This window comes from Mesoplodon densirostris, chromosome 11 (genome assembly GCF_025265405.1).
Source record: "Mesoplodon densirostris isolate mMesDen1 chromosome 11, mMesDen1 primary haplotype, whole genome shotgun sequence".
NCBI classification, from domain to species: Eukaryota; Metazoa; Chordata; class Mammalia; order Artiodactyla; family Ziphiidae; genus Mesoplodon; species Mesoplodon densirostris.
This window is the reverse complement of record NC_082671.1, coordinates 27,591,464-27,616,465: the sequence shown is the minus strand read 5'-3', so window position 1 is coordinate 27,616,465 and position 25,002 is coordinate 27,591,464. Positions and strand designations below refer to the sequence as shown.

The following is a 25,002-nucleotide window of genomic DNA, read 5'->3' as shown; positions in this document are numbered from 1 at the left end:
AGGACTCGGCACTTTCACTGCCATGGCCTGGGTTCAATACCTGGCTGGGGAACTAAGACCCTGCAAGCTGCATGCAGCCCCCTAAACAAAAATGGCCATCAAAAAAACCTCTTAGATGAAACATAGGGCAAAAGCTTCATGACACTGGATTTAGCAGTGAATTCTTGGATAGGACACCAAAAGCACAGGCAACAAAAGAAAAAATAGCTAAATTGCACTTCATAAAAATTAAAGCATTTTCTGCATCAAAAGACAATATCAACAAAGTAAAAAGGCAACCCAAAGAATGGGAGAAAATATTTGCATACCATATATAAGGGATTAATATTCAGTATATAAAGAGAACTACTAAAACTCAACAACAACAAAACAACCTGATTCAAAAATGGGCAAAGAACTTAAATAGTCATTTTTCCAAAGAAGATATACAAATGGGGCTTCCCTGGTGGAACAGTGGTTAAGAATCCGCCTGCCAATGCAGGGGACACAGGCTGGAGCCATGGTCCAGGAAGATCCCACATGCTGCGGAGCAAGTAAGCCCGTGCGCCACAACTACTGAGCCTGCACTCTGGAGCCCACGTGCCACAACTACTGAAGACCACACTTCTAGAGCCCTTGCTCTGCAACAAGAGAAGCCCCTGCTCACCACAACTAGAGAAAGCCCGCGTGCAGCAATGAAGACCCAACGCAGCCAAAAATAAATAAATAAAATAAATTTATTAAAAAAAAAAGATATACAAATGGCCAATAAGCATATGAAAAGATGCTCAGCATCACCAATCTTCAGGGAAATGCAAATCAAAACTACAATGAGGGCTTCCCTGGTGGCGCAGGGGTTGAGGGTCTGCCTCCCGATGCAGGGGACACGGGTTCGTGCCCCAGTCTGGGAAGGTCCCACATGCCACGGAGCAGCTAGGCCTGTGAGTCATGGCCGCTGAGCCTGCGCATCCGGAGCCTGTGCTCCGCAACGGGAGAGGCCACAACAGTGAGAGGCCCGCGCACTGCAAAACAAAAACAAACAAACAAAAAAAACAAACAAAAAAAACTACAATGAGATACCACCTCATACATGTTAGGATAGCTACTATCAAAAAGGCAGAAAATAACAATTGTTGGTGAGGATGTGGAGAACCCTTGTGCACTGTTGGTGGGGATGCAAAATGGTGTAACTCCTGTGGAAAACAGTGTGGTGTTTTCTAAAAGAAATTAAAAATAGAATTACCATATGATTCAACAATTCTACTTCTGGATATATACCCAAAAGAATTGAAAAGAGGGTCTTGAAGAGATATTTGTATGTACATGTTCATGGCAGCATGATTCACAATTGCTAAAACATGGAAGCAACCCAAGTGTCCACTGATGGATGAATGGATAAGCAACATGTGGTATATACGTATAATGGAATATCATTCAGCCTTAGAAAGAAGAATATTCTGACACATGCTACAACGTGAATGAACCTTAAGCACATTATGCTAAGTGAAATAAGCCAGTCACAAAAAGACAAATACTGAATGATTCCACTTATATGAGATACTTACAGTGGTCAAAATCATAGACAGGAAGTATATAGAATGGTGGTTGCCAGGAGCTGTGGGGAAGGAAGAATGGAGAGTTACTGTTTAAGGGGTATAGTTTTACTATACTTTCAGTTTTACAAGATGAAAAGAATTACGGAGATGGACGGTGGTGATGGTTGCACATTATGAATGCATTTAATACCACTGAACTGTATATTTTAAATGGTTAAGATAATACATTTTGTTATGTGTATTTTAGCACATTAAAAAAAATTGAAAAAAAAGTTCATTGGTGATTTTCATGCCCTCCACAGGTTGAAACTATTAGATTTAGTCTCGTTGTCATATAGAGACATCAGAGTAACTAAAGTATAAAGCAGAAATTGATGTGTGCCTTAAGATATACTGACAAAGTTCTAGAAGAGTTCAGAGGAGGAAAATAGTACTTGCTGTTTGAGGAATCAGGGCCAAGTCCATGGAGGACTAAAGTGGAATGAACACAGAATTTGGACCTAAGAGACGTGGTTTCCTCTTTCACCTCCACCTCTTACCATGACACATGAGGCACTGAATAAGCCTCATAACTGTGAGAAAGATTCACATCTGTCACAGAATTATTGTGAAGACTTTAAACAATAAAGAGAGATAAAAACATGTGGAAGCACAGAGAGTAATGCTAGATCTAGAGCTGACAATCAATAAATGATAATTATGTCTGAACCTGAGCTGGCATTTGAGTCAGGGCTTGAAGGATGGATAAGATTTAAACTTTCAGAGATGAGAGGGAAAGTAATTCTAGGTAGAAGAAAGAAAGAAGAGCTTTTATGGGCTGCATGGTTTTATGGCTATTTACATACATGTACCATACAAAACATTTTTGGAACCTTTGAAGCCAAACCAGATATGGATCTTTGGTTCAAGAAGCTAACAGTTACCTTAGTAATTCATTCATTAAACTAATACAGACACTTTTTCTTTTGTAATGTTGCTTGTATTCTTAATGGGCTACATGCGTTTTAATAGGTGTCTTTCTACCTTAAAATATTTTAGAAGTAACTGATGTTCATAAAAGCTCGAAGAGGAAAAAATTATATAAAATAAAAATTACTCCTCCCACTTTCTTTCTCAATTCTATCTTCCTCAGAGATAACTGTGATTAAGACTGTGGTATGTCTACTTAAAATCACTTTTTATGTACATACAACCACATTATATATATATTCCTTTTGGCCCCTCAAATGAAATAATAATTTACCTACTGTTCAGGAAACTGCTTTTTATCCACTTTAGAGTGTTAATATCTTCCTATGTCAGTATATATAAAGCAACCCCATTCTTTGAAATAGCAGCATAAGATTCCATTTTATGTATGTTTCATCATTTCTTCAATCAGTTACCTATTGATGAGCATTTGCATTATTTCCATTATGAATAATGCTGGAATGAGTATCTTTGGATGGACCTGTGTGCTCTGTATAAATATATCTTAGGGGAAATTCCCAGAGTGGAACCAAACAAAATTTTCACATTTCAATAGATAATGTTAAATTGGTATCTTAATGGAATGAATAATTTATACTCCCAATAAAAGAATATGAGAGTTTCTGTTTTCCTACATGTTCATCAACCCTGGATATTATCAAACAAATTTATTTATAATCAAATTTAGATAAAAGTGGTTGATTTTCCTTACATTAAAATTATTAATAAAATTATAAAATTTATAAATAAAAATCTTATTATAAGTATGACTAAAGTTCGGCATCTTTCCACATGTTTATTTCCATTTATATATTTTTGGGTGAATTAACTTTTTTATATTCTTACTCTATTCAGAAATTATCTTTATTTTGCAAGAATTCTTCAGTTTGACTTTTTTTCATTGATACTATCATATTTTTACCCATGTACAAATGTTTAACTTTTATGTAGTTAAATTTATTAACTTTTTTTTTTTTAATTTTTATTTATTTTTATTTTTGCTGTGTCGGGTCCCCGTTTCTGTGCGAGGGCTTTCTCTAGTTGTGGCAAACGGGGGCCACTCTTCATCATGGTGTGCGGGCCTCTCACTATCATGGCCTCTCATTGTGGAGAACAGGCTCCAGACGCGCAGGCTCAGCAGTTGTGGCTCACGGGCCTAGCTGCTCCGCGGCATGTGGGATCCTCCCAGACCAGGGCTCGAACCCGTGTCCCCTGCATTAGCAGGCGGACTCTCAACCACTGCGCCACCAGGGAAGCCCCAAATTTATTAATCTTTCAAGTCTTTTGAGTTCCCTCACTCCAGGATTAAAAAATTATTTGATATATGTTTTAAATTCCAACATTTAATTGCAACATTAAAAAAAATAATATTCATGATATGACAAAAATAGGGAAAAGTTTATAAATTTTATCTTTTGATTATATTGCAACAATTACGGTAAAAGTTAACAGGAATATGTTTTGTTTATATTCAGTTTTCCAAATCAAGAATTTGGACAAAAATACCTAATTATTTAAAATATGGAGGCTTCCCTGGTGGCACAGTGGTTAAGAATTCGCCTGCCAATGCAGGGGACACGGGTTCGAGCCCTGATCCGGGAAGATCCCACATGCCATGGAGCAACTAAGCCTGTGCACCACAACTACCGAGCCTGCACTCTAGAGCCCACGGGCCACAACTACTGAGCCCACGAGCCACAACTACTGAGCCGGCATGCCACAACTACTGAAGCTCGCGCACCTAGAGCCCGCGCTCCTCAACAAGAGAAGCCACTGCAATGAGAAGCCCTTGCAATGCAACGAAGAGTAGCCCCCGCTCACTGCAACTAGAGAAAGCCTGCACACAGCAACGAAGACCCAACGCAGCCAAAAATAAATAAATAAAAATAAATAAATTTATTTAAAAAATACGAAATTTATTCTAGTGCTACTGGCAACTGTTCTGCTTTGAAGAAGTGTCAGAGGTAAAATTTTAAAGAATGCGTTTTTTTCAGAAATAGTTTCAAAGATCTGGGATTCCCTTCCACAAAGTCTTATTTTGTAAATTATTAATCTAAGTTTAGATTACATTATTGGCATTACAGTAGTGTTTTAGTTGTCAACAACTGAGTACTAACACCCTTCCCTATTTTCAGCAAGCCTGAGGATGTTTTAATTCTATTCCTGTAAAGAAATTTAAATTATATTCATATACTAGACCTTGCCTGTTAGCAAAACAGTATGCAATGTTTTATTCTCCTCTGATACCATCTTCTCTAACCATTGCCACAGATGCAATATGGTACCTCTGTTTCAACTGCTCTGCCTTGTATTTCCATTTCTGGAACACTAAAGCAATGCCAAATTAACAATATATCTAGATAAACTATTAATGCTTATATCATCTGAAACCTTGAAACCAATGTCTCTTATTTGTTGACCTAAGCTATAAGATTGCATTCTAGCTTTTAAAATTCAAGTACAAAAATTCAAATTCTTCAAAATATATATTAAAAAAGTTTAAAAAATTAACTGTGAGCAAAATATTAAATTTTTCTAGATTCCTAGATATTTTATTCCCAAAGTTCTTAGAAATGGCAACCCAGCATGTTTCTTTTACTTTTCTGTATTGTGTCTGCTTCTTCACTTGTTTATCTGTTGGTGATGTACTATGCTTGCCTTCAGTAATGATTTGAATAATTAGAACAAGGGTTCTTCCAGGAAGTGGATTCTATGGCTGGCGGATCAATTTCTTATTGACATTTAGAAAAATAAACTTTTGCAGAAGAAATATATATTGATTAGACCAACTGTAATCTAATCATAGGTGTTTGTCTCTAGAGTCTCTGCACTTTTGCGGTGCAACTACTTCCAACTCAGTGTAGGTACCAAATCCAGAGGGCTTACATTACATTCTGATTTCTCTTAGATTCCAATACCTGACATGATCTTTTCACTCGAACAAGATTCATGTGTGACTTTTATTCAAAGTCATGATGCTTCTTGTCATGTCTTTCCCCACCACCCCAAGTACCTGGCTGTCTCTAAGAACTTTGTTCCTGAAGTTGCCATTGGTTCAACATTCTTTTCACCCTCCAATCCTTCATCTAATCCTGCTGATAATTCAACTTCACCTCTTCAAAGATGCTTTCTCTTACCTCCAGATTACATCAGATCCCTTTGCTATACATGGTTAGGCTCACAGTACTTTTCCCCTTTTATTTCTCACAGTTTGTAATTATATTTGTTTGGTTATTTGGAATGCCTGCCTACTGCATTCCATGAGAAAACTGTTTCTGCATTGCTCCTCATTTTATTGTTAGAGCCTGTCAATTAGTAGATACTCAATAAGTATTTGTTGAATGAATGAATGAATAAATTCATGTCCAAACTCAAATCTCATACTCTCCAAAACAACATTCCTAACCTCTCCAGCCACAGTGATAGACAAATCCCTTTCCTGAACTTAAGGCTCCTATTGTTTTTTGTTTTTAATATTTATTTATTTATTTTGGCTGTGCCGGGTCTTAGTTGTGGCACATGGGAACTTCGTTGCAGCATGCAGGATCTTTAGTCGCGGCATGTGGACTCTTAGTTGCGGCATGCATGCGGGATCTAGTTCCCCACCCAGGGATTCAACCTGGACTCCCTGCATTGGGAGCTCGGAGTCTTATCTACTGGACCACCAGGGAAGTTTCCTTAAGGCTCCTACTGTTGATACCACTCATTTATCCCATGGAATCATACTGATAGATTCACAGAATTCAATAGGAGTTTACAGATAGCAAGGTTTCTATTGTAAATAATGTAACTCATTGAAATAAAAGTCTTGGTTTTATTTTTGTGAATACCATCATTAATGCTGGGGAGTTGCCTTCTGAAGTATTCTGAACCATCCTTGGACTATTCATATGTTTAGAAATATTTCTGATATTTAGCAAGACATTCTTGTGATTTTCAAGACTAACTTGGTTCCTAAGTGTGAAAAAATAAGCCCATTGGCTTTTCTTTTCCTTTTTCTTTGGCTGCGCTGGGTCTTCGTTGTTGCTCTTGGGCTTTCTCTAATTTCGGTGAGTGGGGGCTACTCTTCGATACGTCTCATTGCGGTGGCTTCTCTTGTTGAGGAGCAGTGGCTCTAGGCGCACGGGCTTCAGTAGTTGTGGCACACCGTCTCCGTAGTTGTGGCTCTCGGGCTCTAGAGCGCAGACTCAGTAGTTGTGCCGCACAGGCTTACTTGCTCTGCGGCATGTGGGATCTTCCCTAACCAGGGCTCGAACCCGTGTCCCCTGCATTGGCAGGCGGATTCTCAATCACTGTGCCACCAGGGAAGTCCCTGGCTTTTCTAATGATGGTCCTTCAGATAGTCAAAGATTGCTCTCCTGCTCAATCAAAACATAGTCCTTCCTTCAATTATTGCATTTATGCTGTGGTTTCCAGACTCTTTCATCATCCTGATTTCCTCTCCTGTGAACTCATTCTAGTTTGTCAATGTCCTTCTTAAAATAAAATTACTTTTGTTACCGGTAATTTTATTTTTTAAAGTATGCTATTCAAATGTCATAAGACTTAAAATTTCTATAAATTCAGAGGATGCTCTTTCTAAGAGTAAACTTGTGACAATTCTTTAAGTCTTTAATTTCAGAAATTTGAAAAGTTAATTTTGATTAAGTAATAGATACCTCTTTCTGGCAGCTGTCAACAGTTGCTGGAGGATTGCTTAGATCACATAACCAATTCCGTGCTTATAGTTTAAAATTATCTGACTTGCTCTGACCACTTGCTTGTTGAATTTCAAAAGGATTTAAACAAATAAGTAACAAAATACTGTGCTTGTTTAGGCGTGAGGAAAACATTTAGTCTTATAGCTATTACCTGCTAAGGAACCAAACCCAATGTTTACTAATAATAATCAGCTCTTTCCTGGGCTCAACAAAAATGTTTTGATGTGGTTTGTACCAGTCTCTGATGAGGGTATCAGCCTTCATTTAAAAAACAATCATTAGTTTGAGTTGTCATTACAAACCTTACTAAATTGCTGATAATATCCTTCATTACCAAGCATGAATTGTCCTTTTCAGTCCTTTATATATAATTTTTCCTCCATTCCAAGATTATAATAAATTGTAAAATTGCTGACAGTAGTTAATCCTCAAAAGAAGACAACAAAAGCTACAGAAGAAAAAGTAGCAAGTAAAATAGAATTATATAGAAATAAATTAGATGAGGTAAGAGGGGCTTGAGCCTCCCTACTTCTGAAATGGTTTTACTATCTGGCAGTTATGATCATTAAATGTCTGCTAAATGAACAAAAACATTTGAGCAATAGGCATAATTCTACAGCGGGGACAACAAATTATAAGCAAGGTAGTTGGCTTAACCAGAGTATCTGGTAACTTATTTTCAATTTCAATTTTTACTACATTTTCAATTTCAATATTTTTGATAACTCAGTATGACTTCAAAATAGCTCTATAGTCATTAAAAATACTCAAATATTTTCCTAACATGGTGTAATTCCATCTCCCATAATCCAAATTTACATATTATAAATTCCTTCCTCCCTCCCTCCCTTCCTTCCTTCCTATTTCCCTCCTTCCTTCCTTATGAAAAAGTCACTTAGGCTATTCAGGAAATAGTATTTTAAAGTAGCTCATAAATGAAGCTATTGGCCCTGGATAGAGCCAGATATAACAAGACGCTCAAGCAATGAAATGAACAAAAGAACCTGCAGAATGCACCTGGTTGTTCAAAAATAGCAGGTGCTTTTTTTTTTTTAAGATTCTAAGGAACTCAAATTTCTCTTTAAGGATTTTGTTGCTACCTTTCCTACAAAAATTACCCAGATTGCTTCTTGACCCCTGCTTTGAGAGTAGAGGAAGTCTTACTGTATGGTATTAGCTCAGTAGCATAGTATATCCAAAATAGTGTAATTCCTGCATTCTTTGCACATTTGGACCTATTTCATCCCTGGATTACAATATACATTCTTTTTTTTTTGTATTGAGGTATATAGTTGATTTACAATATATTAATGTCAGGTATATAAGATAGTGATTCAATATTTTTATATTATACTCTGTTTAAAGTTATTATAAAACAATGGCTTACAATATATATTCTTTACATAAACTTTCAAGAGAAAAGGCATTCAAGGTGCATATTTATATTTTATATTTATATTAAATATATATATATATCCTATAAGCAATAATTGAAGTTTGAAAAATATTACTATATTTGCAATTTCCATACTTTCAGAAGCATATACTAATGTGAAATTATTTTTGGAGTATCTGTCATAAACCATATAAGTACTTGAGACAACTGGGGCCAAACTTAAAAAATCCTCTTCAAAAAGAAGGTAGAAGTTTATGCTTAGAGTCCATTTTGCCACCAAGGCCCAGAAATGGTTATTAAGCCTATTCTGCTTTACTTATGATAAGGACAGGCATTATATCAATCAAGGTGATCACTGTAACTTCCAAACTCATTTTAAGTTGAACACAAAAATTCTAAACTAAAACTGTTTTTATGTGAGATAAGTCTATAATAAATTTGAAAATGTCCACTGATTTATTACTTACAAGCAATTAGTCAGAGTTTATTATGTACTGTGCACTGTTTTAGGCACTAGAGTACAAAAATGAATACAACATTAAATTCTTGCCCTTAGGGAGCTCACATTTTAGTGAGAGGTGTCAGTTTTTTTCTCCTTTGCAGGTATTTAATATATCGTTTTCATATACAGTTACAGAAATAGTATGCTACAGAGCTTAAAGAAAAAAAGAAGCATTAGTTGAAGAATTCAGAAGTGGATTTGTCTTGTATGTACTAGGAATTGGCTGTCCTATTAAATTAGCATTTCAGAAGTATCTATTTAAATCCATATTGTTGACACTACCGTGAAAGCAGTGAAACTTGTCAGCAGATGATTAAGTTTTATGGTTGATGTCCACACTTTTGTATCCTGGGACCAATATCAAGTTTCTGGGAAAAACATCCTTCCTCTCTCCCCATGTCCCTCTAACATTAAGTCAGGGTCTCAGCCTGTTGGTGTTAGATGTGTTCTGGGAATAAAGGTGTATCACAGTCATTTTTCATTTTTCACTTACCAATTTGAGAAGATTTATTTCAGGTTTTCAGTTTTTTTCCCCTCCTGAGGCAAGAAGCATGGCTACTTTTTCAATTCCCAAGACCACCAGTTGGTAGTAGTATTTCTGGGTGAGTGGAACACACATTACCAGCAGCTGGAGATGGTATGCACGTCCCTAGACTACTGGCTTTCCACTAACTAGTCTTTTAGGAAAGCGACACTGTTCCCACGGAAATTAACAACCGTTCAACTCAGGCTTGAAATCTTAAGGCCGAAGTGGAGAAGAAAATTGGATTGTTATGGGTTGGGTTACTGTTTGAGGAGGGCAGACAGGAGTTAATGAATGAAGAGTGTCAAAATGGGACTTTACTAAAAGACTCATTAAAGACAAACCTCTTCTGGCCCCAGAAAATTAAAAAAGAAAAAAGATTCAAAAACCCATTTTCAAACAAAATTTAGCAAATGTGGGAAAGGTATAAACTCAGTGTGGATGCTTGCAAGACCACCTCTCCTGTCACTTCAGGCCAGAAACCGGGCACAGGTGTGAGCATTTTGCAAAAACAGCTTTCAAAACTATTTTTCAACGCGAAACGGTGCGCCTGAAGAGCTTCAGAGTGGAAAGCACTTCACGAAGTCTAGTGTTCTCCCTGGGTTGCTAACCTTTCCGCCTTTCCCATCCCGCCACTCCCCCTTGGCCGCCGCCTCCAGCCAGGGGGCGTTTGTTTACGTGACGTCAGCTGTAGTAAGCAGTCCCCGCCCCCGTTTCTCTCTGGCCGCCGCGTTTCCCGCGCCGCGGCGCTTCTCCCCTTAAAAGGACAATAGAGGCCTCGGGAGCGCGCGCGCCCGCTGGGCCTTCTCCCCTCCCAGCCTTCGACGCGCGCGCGCCCGTATGCAAATAAGTTCGATTCAGGAGAATTTTGTACCAGGAGCCGCGCGTGCGCAGAGGGAAAGCGGAATCTACACCTTCCGCGCCAGCGGTAGCAACTGCAGAACTGCAGGAGACAATCTTTCTAGACAAGGCAGTTGAGGAGGAGGGAGCGATTGCGAGGTGGGCTTGGCTTGGCGTGCACTCCGCACCTCGGGAACGTTATTGCGCGTGGAACGTCTGCTTTTGGCAGGTGAGTGACTCGAACCATTACTGTGGTGGAAAACTGTCTCACGAGGCATTGATTTGAGAGTGGCTTTTTTTTTCTCTTTTCACCGAACCTCACCACCTCCCCCTTCCTTACACAGACACACACGCACACATTTATATACACACAGGAAGTTTTGTCTTGGAGATGGCATTGCTGGGAGCGCTGTTTTCGTGATCTTCAGACCTCAGATTCTTTTGTATCTGCATGTTTAGTGTGTCCTTTTCAATTGAGGAGCGTATCTGAGGCAAACCGAAAGTCTTGAGGTGGGGGAAGTGAGTGGAGCCTGGAAAGGAGTGAGGAATCGCCAGAGGTGAGGGATCCACGTTGAAGGTGACAATGACTTTTCTCAGCCGCAGTGTTCGCTGGCGACAAGGAGTTCGGTGGCTGAAAGGCCCGAGCGAAAAGGAGTTGCTGGCGATTGCGGAGGGGCCCCGGGTCGGTGCACCCGCGTGGGCGCGCGCCCGGGAGTGGCCGGCCGCCGTTGTTGGACCTCGTGCTTTAGTTTCTTGCGGCCCCCGCGCGTGTTGTGATGAGGGCGGACAATGAACGCCCCTCGCTCGAAAACTAAGTTGCCGCCTACTTGCGAGCTGGCGGGCGGAGGGCGTTTAAATCGGCCTTTCGGGTCGGTGCCGGCGTGGCCCGAGTGCACGCGGGTGGCGTTGTCCGCCCAACTCCGGAGGGATGCGGATGCGACAATGAGCAACACGCGGCTGCTCGGAAGCGGCCCCGGCTAGCAGACGCCTCTCCCCGGGCCGCGCCCAGTCAGCGCGGGCGTCCGGGGTGTCTGTGGAGCCTCAACTTTGGTTCGCAATTTATTCACCTGTAGCGTAGATGTGGGCGCCGCGGCGCTCTCTAGGGCGACCGTGCGCGGCTTAAGATGGCCAGTCGGAGCCGAGTTGACTCCGGGATGGAGGCAGCGGCGTTGACTGAGCCGGAGGAGTGCGGGAACTCTGGAGGGCACTGCTTTTTGTGCCGAGCGTGACAGACCACGTGCTGGGGCTGCGACCCGGGTTTGGTCGGGGGTCCGGCTGAGCGTCCGGCTCGCGGTCAGCCGGGAGATGCGGGCGCTGTCGGGGCCGGTCGGCAGGACAATGTGACTTGCTGATGATGGCGTCTTGCCAGTTTAAAAAGCAGAGTGAAAGTCGCCAACTCTCGGCCGGTGCGGGGCGGGGAATCCGGACGTTTCTTATCAAGGACATTGCAAAACTTCGATTAAATGGGCCTGCTGCTAGGGGAGGACGGCGGGACTAGCCCCGGAGTCCCGGGGCGCGGGGTCCGGACCCTTCCCCTGGGCGGTCGTCAAGTGTCTCCCCCTGAGATACAATCCCACGTCCCTGAGGCTGCACGTAGGCAGCGCCCGGCTGGACAGAAAACAAAGAGCTGCATGTGCCGGTGCGGGCCCGGCCGGCGCTCAGGGCGGCCGCCGGGCGGGCTGGGCCCCCCGAAGTTCGGACGAGTTTCGGGAGGGGCTTTTTGTTCCTCGGGCCCTCGCGGGGAAACTTTGGCGGCGCTACTTGTGCGCGGTGCGGTGCCGGTGCGCGGGGGAGGCGACGTGCTTCCGCGCGGCGGGCGGCCGAGGGGCGGCAGTTGGGGCCCGGAGCTGGAGCCCCGGCGTCGGGTGCCGCGACGGCCGAGGGCCTGGGAGAGAGCGGCCGTGAGGTCTCGACCCGCTCCCCGGGGCCGAAGCCTGCGTCTGGGAGGTCTGTGGATCCGCCTTTGAAGTCGAACTGTTGCCATGTTTGAATTACGTCAGGGTAAAGCCATGAGGAGGAACAAGCCCCGGCAGCGCAGCGTGCGGGAGGCGCGGCCTGCGGGAGGCGCCGGGCCGGCCGGGTGGGCGGGCGGGCGCGGGGCCCGTTGTTCCGGCGCAGGTGAGGGAGGCGGCGGCGAGAGACGCGCTTACCCTCCCGCCGCCGCCGCCGCCGCCCCCGCCCCGCCCCGCCCCGGCGGGCAGCTCTCTGCGGCAACTTTCCTTCCGACCCCAGTTGCTGTGTTTACCCACCGATCCGCCGGGGAGCGGTTCTCTTTGCTGCCTGGGTGCTTCTGTCTCGGCCGTCGCCGTGTGCCCGGGGGGTTGGGGAAGCGCAGCCTGGGGCGACCGCGGAGAACCGGGGCGGCACGGGGAGGCATTTTGCTGCTTTCGGGGAAACCGGCGAGCGCGGCGAGCACCCCTCCCCCACAGCCGAGCCGCGGCCCGCAAGTGCAGGGGGCCCAGCCCCGACGACACCCGAAAAACCACCGCGGGGAAGTTCGGGGCTCCGGTTGTCCTACAAAGCGAAGTGAGGACTGTGGGTGAATCGTGCGTGCAGCTCTCGTCTTTGTGTGTTTAAGTGTGGGAGGGGGGCCGGCTGGGGCGAGGGCTGGTTTGGTTGGGGGGATGACTTCTTGGGGGTGGTAGGGCGGTGCAGAGTTTGTTCTCGTAACTCCGACCCTACTAGGTTTCTTTGTTTTTGTTTTCTCGCTCTAACGTTCGATTAGTCCAGGCACCCGGAAGACCAGAAATTACTGTTTAGTCAAACATCAACCCGGGGCAAGACAGTTTCTCCCCAGCCGTCCTTCCCCCCGCACTCCTCTCTCACGTTGTCCTAAGGAAGCTTAAGCACACCACCCCCTTTCCTCCAAATAATTAAAAAAATGAATTTGACCTTGTCATTAAAAGTACTCTGAAAGCACCTGTTTTTGAACTGGAGTTTGCCGGACTTGAAAAGCCCTTTAATAATTTATGTTGCAAAACCGAACACGTTTATTAGTTGCTGAATCTAAATTAAATTCTGGGAGTTTATTTCTGGTGGACTTGGAGAAAAGCCCGATGGCATTTAAAGTATTTATATAGTGGTTTGGGGAAGGGAGAATCTTCCTTGGCCCTAAAGGTATGCTTGGCTCAATGTTCTGGGCGTTATCTTTGGACGACCTTGAAGAAGCTAGCACGTAGGAGTTAGGCCTTTCTTGGAGATTTTCTGTGGGCGCTGGGGAGGAAGCTGCTCAGGGGTTGACACAAGGTGATGGCTAGCGATCCCCGCTAGCTGCTTCATAGTTCCTGTGAACTGGGGTTGACCTTCTGATTACCCCTCTTAGATTTTCTTTCCAAGCTAACTTTTTTTTTTTTTTGGTATGTGGCCCCAGGCATAGCTCAGAAATTATGCTGGTTTGACACATGGATGCTTCTTTGGTATTTGCCTGCAGTCTAGACATCCGATAAGCAGCACCACGTCTGTTGCTTCTTTCCTGATTTCTCCTGCATTTTGACCATGTTTAAGGGCTAGAATCTAAAAGTGGTCATTCCCGAAAAATAATAATATCCTGAGATGCCATGCCCACACAAACCAAAACATCCATACAAATTGAAATCAGTTTTGTGCTGTCATTGTTTTGTTATTAAATAAACGTTTTCCCCAGGTTTTGGTTGACCAAATTACAAATACTTAAAGGCTACCAGTATTAGTAACAGTACATTTCTTAAGTGAATAGAAAGATCTTGTCGAGAGAATGAGAAACTTTGGATTTAATAACTTTTTGGCTTTGGGCAGTTGTTTCTCTGGGTCAGGTATTTAAAATGCACATGAGGCAAGGCACACTTAAAGCAAGTTTTACTTTTGGTTGTATTTTCTTTGTATATTATAAACATTTATTTAACTTGTTGCAGTTTGAAGTAAAAAATTTTCCAATATGTATGCTCAACAATAATCATTAAAATGTTTGCAGCATAAAAAAATAAGTAAAATGCATATGAAGAGCTTTGCAAATACACTGTGAAATTCTTTGATCTGTTTTTCTTAATTCGTATTTTATAGCTGAGTTACAGCTAGAATTTCGATATTCTGGGAAATTTCAAATAAAATATCTTAAGGGTTTTTGTTTTAAATATCAGATGAAATGTGCAGCAGAGATTTGGCTTATAAAGGTAAATGAGTTGAGAGTGGGAAAGACACAGACAAGGTCTCTGCTGCCGTCCCTTTTTGCATTACTTTTGCAAGAGATTGGAGTTGAAAAGTTCAATACATAGTATATTCTAGAAGCTTTGTGGGCCTCAACGCTGCTGTTGCACAGTACTGTTAATTCTGTATATCTGGAACCTGGATGATCAATTTTTTCCCAGAGTTGTAATCAGGCCCTGGGAAAACCTGGCTCATGAGGCTCAAATTCAGGCAGATTTATGTCAAAAAAGCAATTTGAGAATGATTTTCCATGTAAAATAAGTTTTTCACTGGGGAAAGCTTAAGCTTATTTGAAATCTAAACCAACTTCATAAGCTGTTGTAAGGACAAATTAATTTACTGTGCCAGGCACATAGTAGGTTGCTTTAAAAATATTATGTTTTCTTTTTTTTCCTAAGCAGTGTTGGGAATATAATTGGCTAAGAATGAGGGGAACACATTTGTTGAGGCAGTAGGTTAGTTGTTCAGAAGTCTCTGGGGTCGAAATGCCTACGTTCCAAAGACCTGATCATCTTAAAGATGTAAGTCATTTTGTAGTCAAATTTTGTCACCTGCAGAATAGCAGTAATAATAATAATACCTGGTTCTTGGGGATATAAATAAGCAAATCATGTGCTTGGTAAATACTGACTATTGTCCTGACAACTTTGGGAAGTAGACATTTTACAGAAGACAAAACTGAGGCCTGGATCAGTTTCCTTGCTGGAGGAAGTAATTCAGTAAATGATGAGTGGAAAGAATGAATGTCTTTGGCCTCTCCCCCTCCTTCAGGAGCTGGTTCTGGGCGTACACTGCCTTCATCTCCTGGTGGCCAATCCAATTCTGATTCAACCACTTTACATCAAAAAGTCCTGTGGAAATCTAGAATATGCTATTTTCTTTCTTCCTGATTTCTCTTGTCCACAAGAGTGTCCTGTTATAAAGTGAAAATATTTTATTGTCTTTTGGTTCTCTAGTTTCTTTCTCTCTCTCGTTTTTTTTCAGATTCTCTTTTAATTGAATCTGCGGCTAAGGTTTTCTGTATTATGGAGATGATCTGGAAATGCAGCTAATGCAAAAGAAGGGAGTGTATTTTCAAGGGAGCGAAGTTTTCTTTTTGTACTAGAAATATGGAAGTCACAGGCACATTTGCTATTATATATTCAAGTACAAAAGTTGCAGTTGAACTAAAATAATTCATTTCTAGCTTCATATTTAGTTGTTTTCACATACTATAAGTTTGTTTGGATTAATGTTTTCTAAATTTGGTTGGTGTTAATGTATGCTGAGTTTAAATAGCTCTCATTTTGCGATTCATTTCTCTGCACAGTATTCTCCTAATCTTCCCTTCCTCTCCATGTGCCTGCTTGAAATCAGCAAGAAATATTTCTTCTACCAGTTGTTATGAAAGCATTGACTTGTTTACTATTAATCTTTTCTAATTAAAGTAATTCATTTGGTTTACATTTCCTGGAAATCTTTAAAGCTCACAATTTTTTTCTACAAAAGTCTACAGACTAAATGTTAAAGAAAAATGACACCATTCAAAACATCAGTTTTTTAATACATGTTTTTATTATGGACATCATTCCTATTTCATGCCTTTAAAAACACTGTTCAACTCTATTTTGGCTACCCCACTCTTCTTAGCAAGTTGCACCCAGTTTTGTATACTTTGTACAGTCAGCACCTGGCTGTAATATAAGACTTAGTATCTGCCCTGTAACAGTTTATCACCGAGTAGAAGAAATAATACATTTAGTTTCTGCCCTATAACACTTTATCATTGAGTAGAGGAAATAACACATTAAACAAGTTCCGGTGTGTTTGTTAGCTATGGAAAGGTTTTGTAAAAAGATATAATCCTTAAAGAATTTCTCAGGTTAAGGGGATGGAGGAGAAACCATCTTGGACAAAAATAGGAGCCTAAGTAGAGATGCGGCTAGTTATTAAAGTTGGTTTGACACTCCTGGAATATCAGAATTCTAAGTTGGGAGCAGCTGGTAGTCAGGACTAGATCCTGAAAAGCTTTTAATTTCTTGCCAAGGAGTTTGGATGTATCCTGAAGCCAGTGTTGGTACCTTGGAAGGGGTATTAACATTTGAACTTTAGGAAGATACCACCTGTTTGAAGGGTGCAGGGAAGTCGGTTATGAGGCTCTGACAGGTGTTGGAACACCATAATGAGGGACAAACAGGCAATGGGGATGGAAGGGACATGAACCAGAGAAGTGAAGGAATTAGCAGATTTTCTAAGGATTTCATCGTGGACATGGTGGGGACCATGCAGAGGATGAGAAGAGAGCCTAGTTGACTTGCAGATTTTTTGTGTGACTGTATGGATGATAACCAAGATAGGTGAACACAGGAAGAGCGTGTTTGGAAGAGAAGACTATATAATCAATTCAGGGCATTTAAAGGTTAGGACTGCCAGTTCTTGTATTGGTGCTTCAGAGAGCTTAAGGAACTTTCCTGAGGTTTGGGTTAGACCAGGTGTGTGCTTTCTTCACATTTTTGTCAAACTTGAAAATGGGAGAACAAGCTTCACTGAAAGGAATATGGTCTAGTTTCATGAACTTAAAAGTCTCTCTGAAAATGCTAAGTTTCTCTTTTCCCACAAACCTGGTCTTAAAAGAAAACCTTCAGAAATCAAGATTCTACCTTCATTTTAATTTGTTGTGCGTGCCTTGGGACAGATAGAGTTTATATTTCTATAATGTGCAAGTCTTACAAATTTAAGGAAATAAATGGTGTACATACACTGATATTTTCATACTCTTGCTTCACAGCGTCCCTGGAAAGTAGAAGTGAGATTTCACCCTAATATTACAAAGGGAGAAGTAAAATTCTAAGTGACTTCGTATTTACTTGTAAAGACAAAAGCAGAAATAGACTCCAACTTGACTCACAGTGCCTTCTTCACCACACTCACAATAGTTACATTTCTTACTGATAATCATCTCTTAAAAGCAAATAAATACTATGTTCCCAAACTTTAACTTTCCCATCCCCTGGAATCTCTCTTAATCTGGTATTGGGATACCCAGGGTTTTTTTAATAACACTGTCAAAATGGGATTTTTTTATACTATCTAAAACTCAGACCTGGGTTTGTGATTTTTATTTTTAACCTGTGCTACTTCAGCTGAACACTCATTTCTGAGTTTGACCCCTTTCCTGTAGGAGGAGTTCTAGATTCTGCTAACGTGGATTCCATAGGCACCACTGTATAAATATTTTATCATCTAATTTCTCAGGCTGGGTTACGTGTTTGGAGAAGCTATTGGCGAACAAGTGGGGATCCATCACCTCTTTCAGTTTTCCTCCAGGCAGGTTTAAATTGTTAAATTTCACTTAAAAAAGTGAATCAGTAAAGTAAATTCAGAACCTTTGGTGTTGGGATGTGGGTTGGTATCTACTAGAAGCAGGTGAGAGGAAATAGTAGTGTTTAATTGCTCCATGGCTTTCCTTAATCCCTGCAGAAACATGTCTCCTTGTAGGGGAATACTGCATCCAAGTGGCCTAGCAGTTGGAGAACACAAAACACTCAGTCCTATTTGACCCTTTGTGAAGAGTGTTGCTCCAGTTACACTGTTAGTGTTTACTGGATCCTGTACTTATATGTGATTAAAGATAGCGTACTGTTGACTAAAATGGTGTCTAGGGTAGCATTACTAGTTCCAAGAACTCAAGGTTGCCCATAACTTATGATCATGAGTGTTTTTTCGTATTTCTCTTCATTTCCCATCATCCTGCCATTTAAAGTTCAGGTCTAAAGCATACATCTCCTTCACTTCAAAGTTGTCTTTGGTTGCTTGGTTCCTTTTGTCTTTGTTCACCACTGCTTCCTTCCCACTTAACAAATCTTTTGCTTGTCTCTTCTCTGCAGTTTCCTTCCCATTCTGTTCTGTCTGTTCTGATTTTACTAGTCTATTCTGTACTCTCTCCTGTGGAATATATTTCCTAATGTGTGTCTCTTTGTCCATATGTCTTTGAGGAAGTTTATTTAAACTCTGGGATTTTTCAGATTCCTCTTAGTTAAGTCGAGATATGTGATGATAACTAAGGTTTTGGGGTGTGGTACTCTTGATTAAAAAAAATATCAGTATAGAAGGGAGTAAAGTGAAAGTAAGCCTCCTTCATTCTTGCACCCTTCAGAGGCAACTGCTGTTTACTAATTTTTAAAAATCTATTTTAAAAAGCCAGTTTGTGTATTTAAGTTCTCATTAAAAACATACTATGGGATTATACTGTATAACAAGATACCTTGGATAAAAGTTCCCTCCCTGCACAATGTCGTAGAACTAATGCCATCTTTTTAAGGGCTGAAAGGGTATTCTGTAGTATGAAGACACTGTACGTAAACCAGTCTGAGAATCCATGGACATTTAGATTGCTTCCAATATCTTATGTATTTTTTTTTAAAGGTCTAGGTCATTTGGATTTTAGAGAGAAAAAGTGATAATTAGAAGCTATAGGGTTTTGGTCTGTTGAAAACGAAGATTACTTTAGTTTAGGAATGCTTTAATTTGGGAGGTTGCACCCCTAATTTGTGCATCAGAATTTCACTCCTCAGGATGGTATGGACAAGTTGTGAAGTTAACTGTAAAGCTGATTTATCATCCTTGGCATACTTACTTCTCTGTTTTCTTCTATCTAGTCCATCCAGAGGCATTTTGAGTTTTGAAAGGTATTTTTGAATATAAGAAAGACTTTACTACCCAGAAGGAGTCTAGAAAGTAAAATTGGGGAAGTTATTACATTGGAGGAACTATTGGTGTCCTTCAAAGCATACATACCAACTAAGGTGAGCCTAATACATGTTACATTTGTCATAATAAGAACCTTCTCCATTTTCCTAAATGTTAAAATCACACCCTTACAAGATTTGAAAGACAAGAAAATACTCTGCAGAATTAAGTTCTTCACCTCACTGTCTCCTAATTCCATAATAAAAATTCCATATTAAGAAGCTCTAAAATTTGCATTTCGTGATTCTTCATACTGTTTCTTAGCTGGAACTTAAAATCAGGTATTTGATATTATTAAAAATTGTAAGACATCGCCTTCAAGCCATTTATCAGAAAACTTTTCTTAAATAGCATCCCTTCACTATTGGCTGTGAAGATTTCTTTCCCATTTATATTGTATTGTACTCAGTAAACTTACCTTATGTGTGCCGAATTAAGTGTAGTAAGACATCATCCCTGCTCTTTGGCTTCATAATCTCATTAGATCAGATTAGAATTGGCTCTTTTGTATCTTGATAAACAGTGGTTACTTCAGCCTTTCCTTGTCCAACACTAAGGTTGCATTTCCCATTCTTTCATTAAGTTGATGATTGAATTCTTTTTAAAGGTAAATTTATTTATTTATTTTATTTTTGGCTGCATTGGGTCTTTGTTGCTGCGCGTGGGCTTTCTCTAGTTGCGGCGAGTGGGGTCTACTCTTCGTTGTGTTGCGTGGGCTTCTCATTGTGGTGGCTTCTCTTGTTGTGGAGCACGGGCTCTAGGCGTGTGGGCTTCAGTAGTTATAGCACTCAGGCTCAATAGTTGTGGCTCACGGGCTCTAGAGTGCAGGCTCAGTAGCTGTGGTGCACCGGCTTAGTTGCTCCGCGGCGTGTGGGATCTTCCCGGACCAGGGCTCGAACCCGTGTCCACTGAATTGGCAGGTGGATTCTTAACCACTGCGCCACCAGGGAAGCCCGATCACTGAATTTTTATGATCAACTTTTTGGAAGTTTTAAAGTGGAAGAAACCCCAGTAAATCAATCAAAACAAATGTTTAGAATTGATTGTTGCATTTAAAAAATTCACATTGTTGTCTGTGTATGCTATTTGTTCATATAATTATAGTTATTTCTCTTACAGCTTTTGCTGACTTAGCTATTAACTTTATCTTTTTAATTTGGGGAGATTGAATTACATTGGACAGAACAGTAATTTCAGCATGGTTGATTTGTCTTTAACTGTTACAGTATTGAAAAAAATTTGTGGCTTTTTGGCTGACAGTAGATAAAGAACTAATGTCAATGAAAGTGCTTTATAAAACATGAAGTGCTATACAAATGACAGCTTTTTAAAAAAGTTTAATCAACACATTTATTGAGTACGTACCACATCATTGGCACTGAGGTGCTGAGGTTACAAAGCTGAATGAAGAGAATAAGAGAATTCCCGACCCAGTCTATTTTTATTTTTAAAAACAAGCTTATTGAGATATAATTTATGTACCATAAAATTCACTCTTTAAAGTGTACAGTTCAGTGGCTTTTAGTGTATTTAGAGTTTTGCAGCTATCACTACTATCTAATTTTAGAAGGCAAATGACGGTTTTTAATCAGCATTTTACTTCTTTCTGATTTTTGCCTTTATCTCAAAGGTAACTTTTCTTCTGCCTTCTGCAGATACATGCTTAAGGGTGAGATTGTACGGGGTACACTCTCATCTGTAACTATTCATCAATTAGGAAGCAGATGGTATTAGCTTCCTCCTATTAAAACACTGCTGAGTGATGTGACACCTATAAGAATAGATGCAAAAATCACAAGTAATTTGAACAGATAAAATAGATTGTTCTGGAGGGATCATTTAATATTGCACAAATGTGGGATTAGGAAAGAAATATGTTTTTTAAATTGAAGTTGATTCAGAATATTATGTTAGTTTCAGGTATACAACATAGTGATTCAGTATTTTTATAGGAAAGAAGTATTCTAAAGAACCACCCGGTTTGTTGAGATAACAGAAATTCCAAGTTTAAAATCAAATTGTGCCATGCTCACCCACTACCTTCTCAAATATATAAAGTAACTTGGCTTCAGAGCCAGTTTGTGTCCTTAGTTTTTCCCCGGAGATTAGGTAAGGTTTTTTTGTTTTTTAAAACATTAGTGGGTCTGTAGATTTTGTGAAAATATTTTCAGTTAATCTCTGAGCTCCCCAAAGCTCAAAATGGCTAAACACCAACCACTGCTTAACTGGGTTACTGTAAACAGAGCCCAAAATGAAACCCCTGTGTATTTGCTGCAGATTCCCAGGTACCTCTCCAGTGCAGGAATAAACTCAGAAAAGGTTTAATAGGTTTATTAAGTAATCATCCGTTAAAAGGTTCATGCGCTACTTGTGTGCTGCATTAAGACAAGTGCCTGCCTCCTTACTGCATTTAGCACTGCTTGGAAGAGGGTGAACCCTAGGATTTAGACCCCACTCAGATGTTTAGGCAGAAGAATTTTGTCAGGAAAAAAAGGTTGCAGAACTACATAAAAGATTATCAGTCAGAAGACATCAGGCTATTATATTTTTTCTGATGTCTAAGAAGAATATCCTCAAGCTGCAGAACGGATTGTTTCACGGTTACTATTGGGTAAGTTTCGTGGACATCCCCAACCACAGCAGAATTCATACTGAAGATGAACAGTTGATTCACAATAGCTGCTGATGAAAAGGAAAGCCTCAGTACCTGGAGGTAGCCCTAGTATTTCTTAGCAGCTTGCCAGCATGATAACTGGCACAAACTCTGGCTTCTTGGTCAAATCCAGCCTCAGTGAAGGTAGTTCATATCTTGGAGGTGATCCAATTTTTGTATAGTTTTGATGGCATGTTTATTTGTGGAGAGAAGGGGATTGTGAGAGATAGGAGTCTGTCTGTTGTAATAGGATTTGGTCTGTGTGTTAATGGAATGAACTGGCCTTTCTTGCTGTACTTCCTTTATCCTTGCTGAGAAGGGAGGTTGAAGTTTCCTAGAGCTATTGATGAAACTGGTGACTGCAAGAGGAACTCTAGACTTTTGACCTTGATGGTAATGGAGGGTGTTGGGGGAGCTTGGAGAGCCCACAGGTTGGTGTAAGGACTGGAAAGTTATGTTACATTTTTGCCTCAAAACAGAAATATACAAATTAAAGCAATAGCTTCTACTTTCTGAGTACTTATTTTAAAGTTTCTATAAACCTGTGCCATTTGACCTGGTTTTTTCCAAAGCAGCACATGGCCATTTTCTTCAGGAGGCAATTTTCTTTTCATTTATCATATGGGTTTGTTAGATGGAGAAATAAATCTACCTCATTTCACAGGTCTGTGCCTTTTCCTACTATATACAGAGCACCTTCCTCATTTTTTTCCTTTCAAAAAATCTCATTTAATGAAAATAATTAACTTAATCAACTAGGAGTATTTTATTTTCTTGGTTTAACAATTCTTAAATCAAAGCAACTGTTTAGGCTTCATTATGGAAATGCATCTGTGGCCTTCTGCCCCACTGCACCTCCCTTTTTGCTTGCCTCCCTCACCAACAAAAGCATCAAAGAACACTTAATGAACAGTGGCCCCTGTTTAAAAGGAAGACTTAAGTCTTTAGTTATTTGCTGATAAAATATTTTCTTCAAAACAAGTTATAAATCCTTTGTTTATATTTCAGAATCCCTGCATCTCAAACACACACACACACACACACACACACACACACGAGATCCTGGATATTTGGTTATTTTTCTGAATCACTTTCATATACTTGCTCTGGTATGGCTAACCAGAAAGGGAATGGAATGAGGTTAAGCAAGAGGTCATCCAAAGACAAACACCAAAATTTTTGTTTTACTTGTATATTTGAGTGTATTTCTAAAAGACCTTTTAAAGGGGTGGTGTTCTGTGGTTATAACTCCTAAAACTGTGGGCACAAATCTAGTTAGTATTAATAATTTTCTCTTCTTGATGCTTTATGTGATGGTTTTGTGATAATTTATATTTGGACCTTTACACACACACACACACACACACACACACACACACACACACAGAGCTCTGGATTTGTCCCTTGGGGTTTAGTTTCTGTTCATCACCTCTCTTAGTCCAGATGTTTTGGTGAAGTTGGTCCTTGGTTTGGATATTCTAAATTGCTTACAAGGTACACGTTTACTGCCAGCTACATTTTTGTTGCATCCAGCCCTGGAGCTGAATCTGCCTTCCTTGCTTGATGTTGAGATTTTTTTGGTCATGGAAATCACAGTTTATGTTTTCGAACATATGCCTCCCACTATTACTGCTCTAAGGCATAGCACCTCATTGAAAAACTTCAAAAACCTCTGTAACAGCTGTGAGGGGCAGACCACTGGTCAGGCAACGTGAGCTCATTCTTAATTTATCTTAATGATTTATAAAATTATTATTCTTAAATTATAACCCTGGATTTTTGTGTATTTTACATCCTCCTTTCAGTAGTTTCAATTCAGGGACAACTTGCCTTAGAATTTCCCATTTATCACAGAAGAAATCCCCTCTAATTTCCCATAGGGCAAAGTAGTGTAGGTTGATGCATATTGAGCTACTTGTGTGCTTAGTATCAAATAGTGGTCCTGTAGTAAATGCTCAAAACTTTCCAAGAGAGGGGAATCACGTTAATGCAGAGATGCAAAATAAAAGGGGGTACCTTAGCTTAAATTTTAGGATGTGTCCTCCATTGTGTATGATTCCATTATTTCACAGGACAGTGGGGAGAGTTTGTTGTATTCTCTACTTAAAATCTTGAATTTTAGAAAATGCCTCCTTCCTGCAATTTTTTTTTAAAAAAAATAAATTTATTTATTTATTTATCCACTTTTGGCTGCGTTGGGTCTTGTCTGCCGCGTTCAGGCTCTCCAGTTGCGGCGAGTGGGGGCTACTCCTCGTTGTGGCGTGTGGGCTTCTCATTGCGGTGGCCCCTCCCACCGTGGATCACAGGCTCCAGGCATGTGGGCTTCGGTAGTTGTGGCTCGTGGGCTCTAGAGCGCAGGCTCAGTAGTTGTGGCGCCCGGGCCCAGCCGCCCCGCAGCATGTGGGATCCTCCCCGACCAGGGATTGAACCAGTGTCCCCCGCATTGGCAGATGGGCCCTTAACCACTGCACCACTAGGGAAGTACCCTTCCTGCAATTTTAGAATGAGTGTTTGCCAGGAGGGGAGAAGGAGGTAGTAGAAGCCTTGTTAAATACCTGAGCTACTTTGTGTGTTTTAGACACTTGCTGTGCTCGTGTGCCTAGAATTGAGATGGATCCAAGAGGTTTTCACCAGAGCCCTCCTGTCTCGCTTGGTCATGTAGTACCGCATTGCTGGGGGTAGGGTAGAGCGGAGAGTTCGCTTTTAATGGTTTCTTGTTATAGCCCTCAACAAAGCTGTGTCATCAATTCCCTTGGCTTTACAGACTATTGCCCAGAAGAAAAGATGTTTGGTTTTCACAAGCCAAAGATGTACCGAAGTATAGAGGGCTGCTGTATTTGCAGAGCTAAATCCTCCAGTTCTCGATTCACTGACAGTAAACGCTATGAAAAGGACTTCCAGAGCTGTTTTGGGTAAGATCATGTGACGTTTGTACCATTTTTGGAGTGAAAAAGATCACAGTATACAGAAGTAT

The 25,002-nt window shown here is 40.7% G+C and overlaps 1 protein-coding gene across 4 annotated transcripts in view; it reads left to right on the top strand.

Moving 5' to 3' along the window:
* The first annotated feature begins 10,490 nt into the window (after positions 1-10,490).
* Positions 10,491-25,002, top strand: part of SINHCAF (SIN3-HDAC complex associated factor) — a 29,666-nt gene continuing 15,154 nt past the window's right edge. Inside the window, exons 1-2 of one of the 4 annotated variants that reach the window (XM_060113474.1) lie at positions 10,491-10,694; positions 24,793-24,940. In XM_060113474.1, the coding sequence (XP_059969457.1) occupies positions 24,813-24,940 (128 nt within the window). In that variant the 5' untranslated portion in view covers positions 10,491-10,694; positions 24,793-24,812. Of the gene's footprint in view, positions 10,695-10,808; positions 11,023-11,338; positions 11,516-12,764; positions 12,992-24,792; positions 24,941-25,002 lie in introns of those variants that run through there. The other 3 variants (XM_060113475.1, XM_060113477.1, XM_060113476.1) reach the window with 3 other exon arrangements.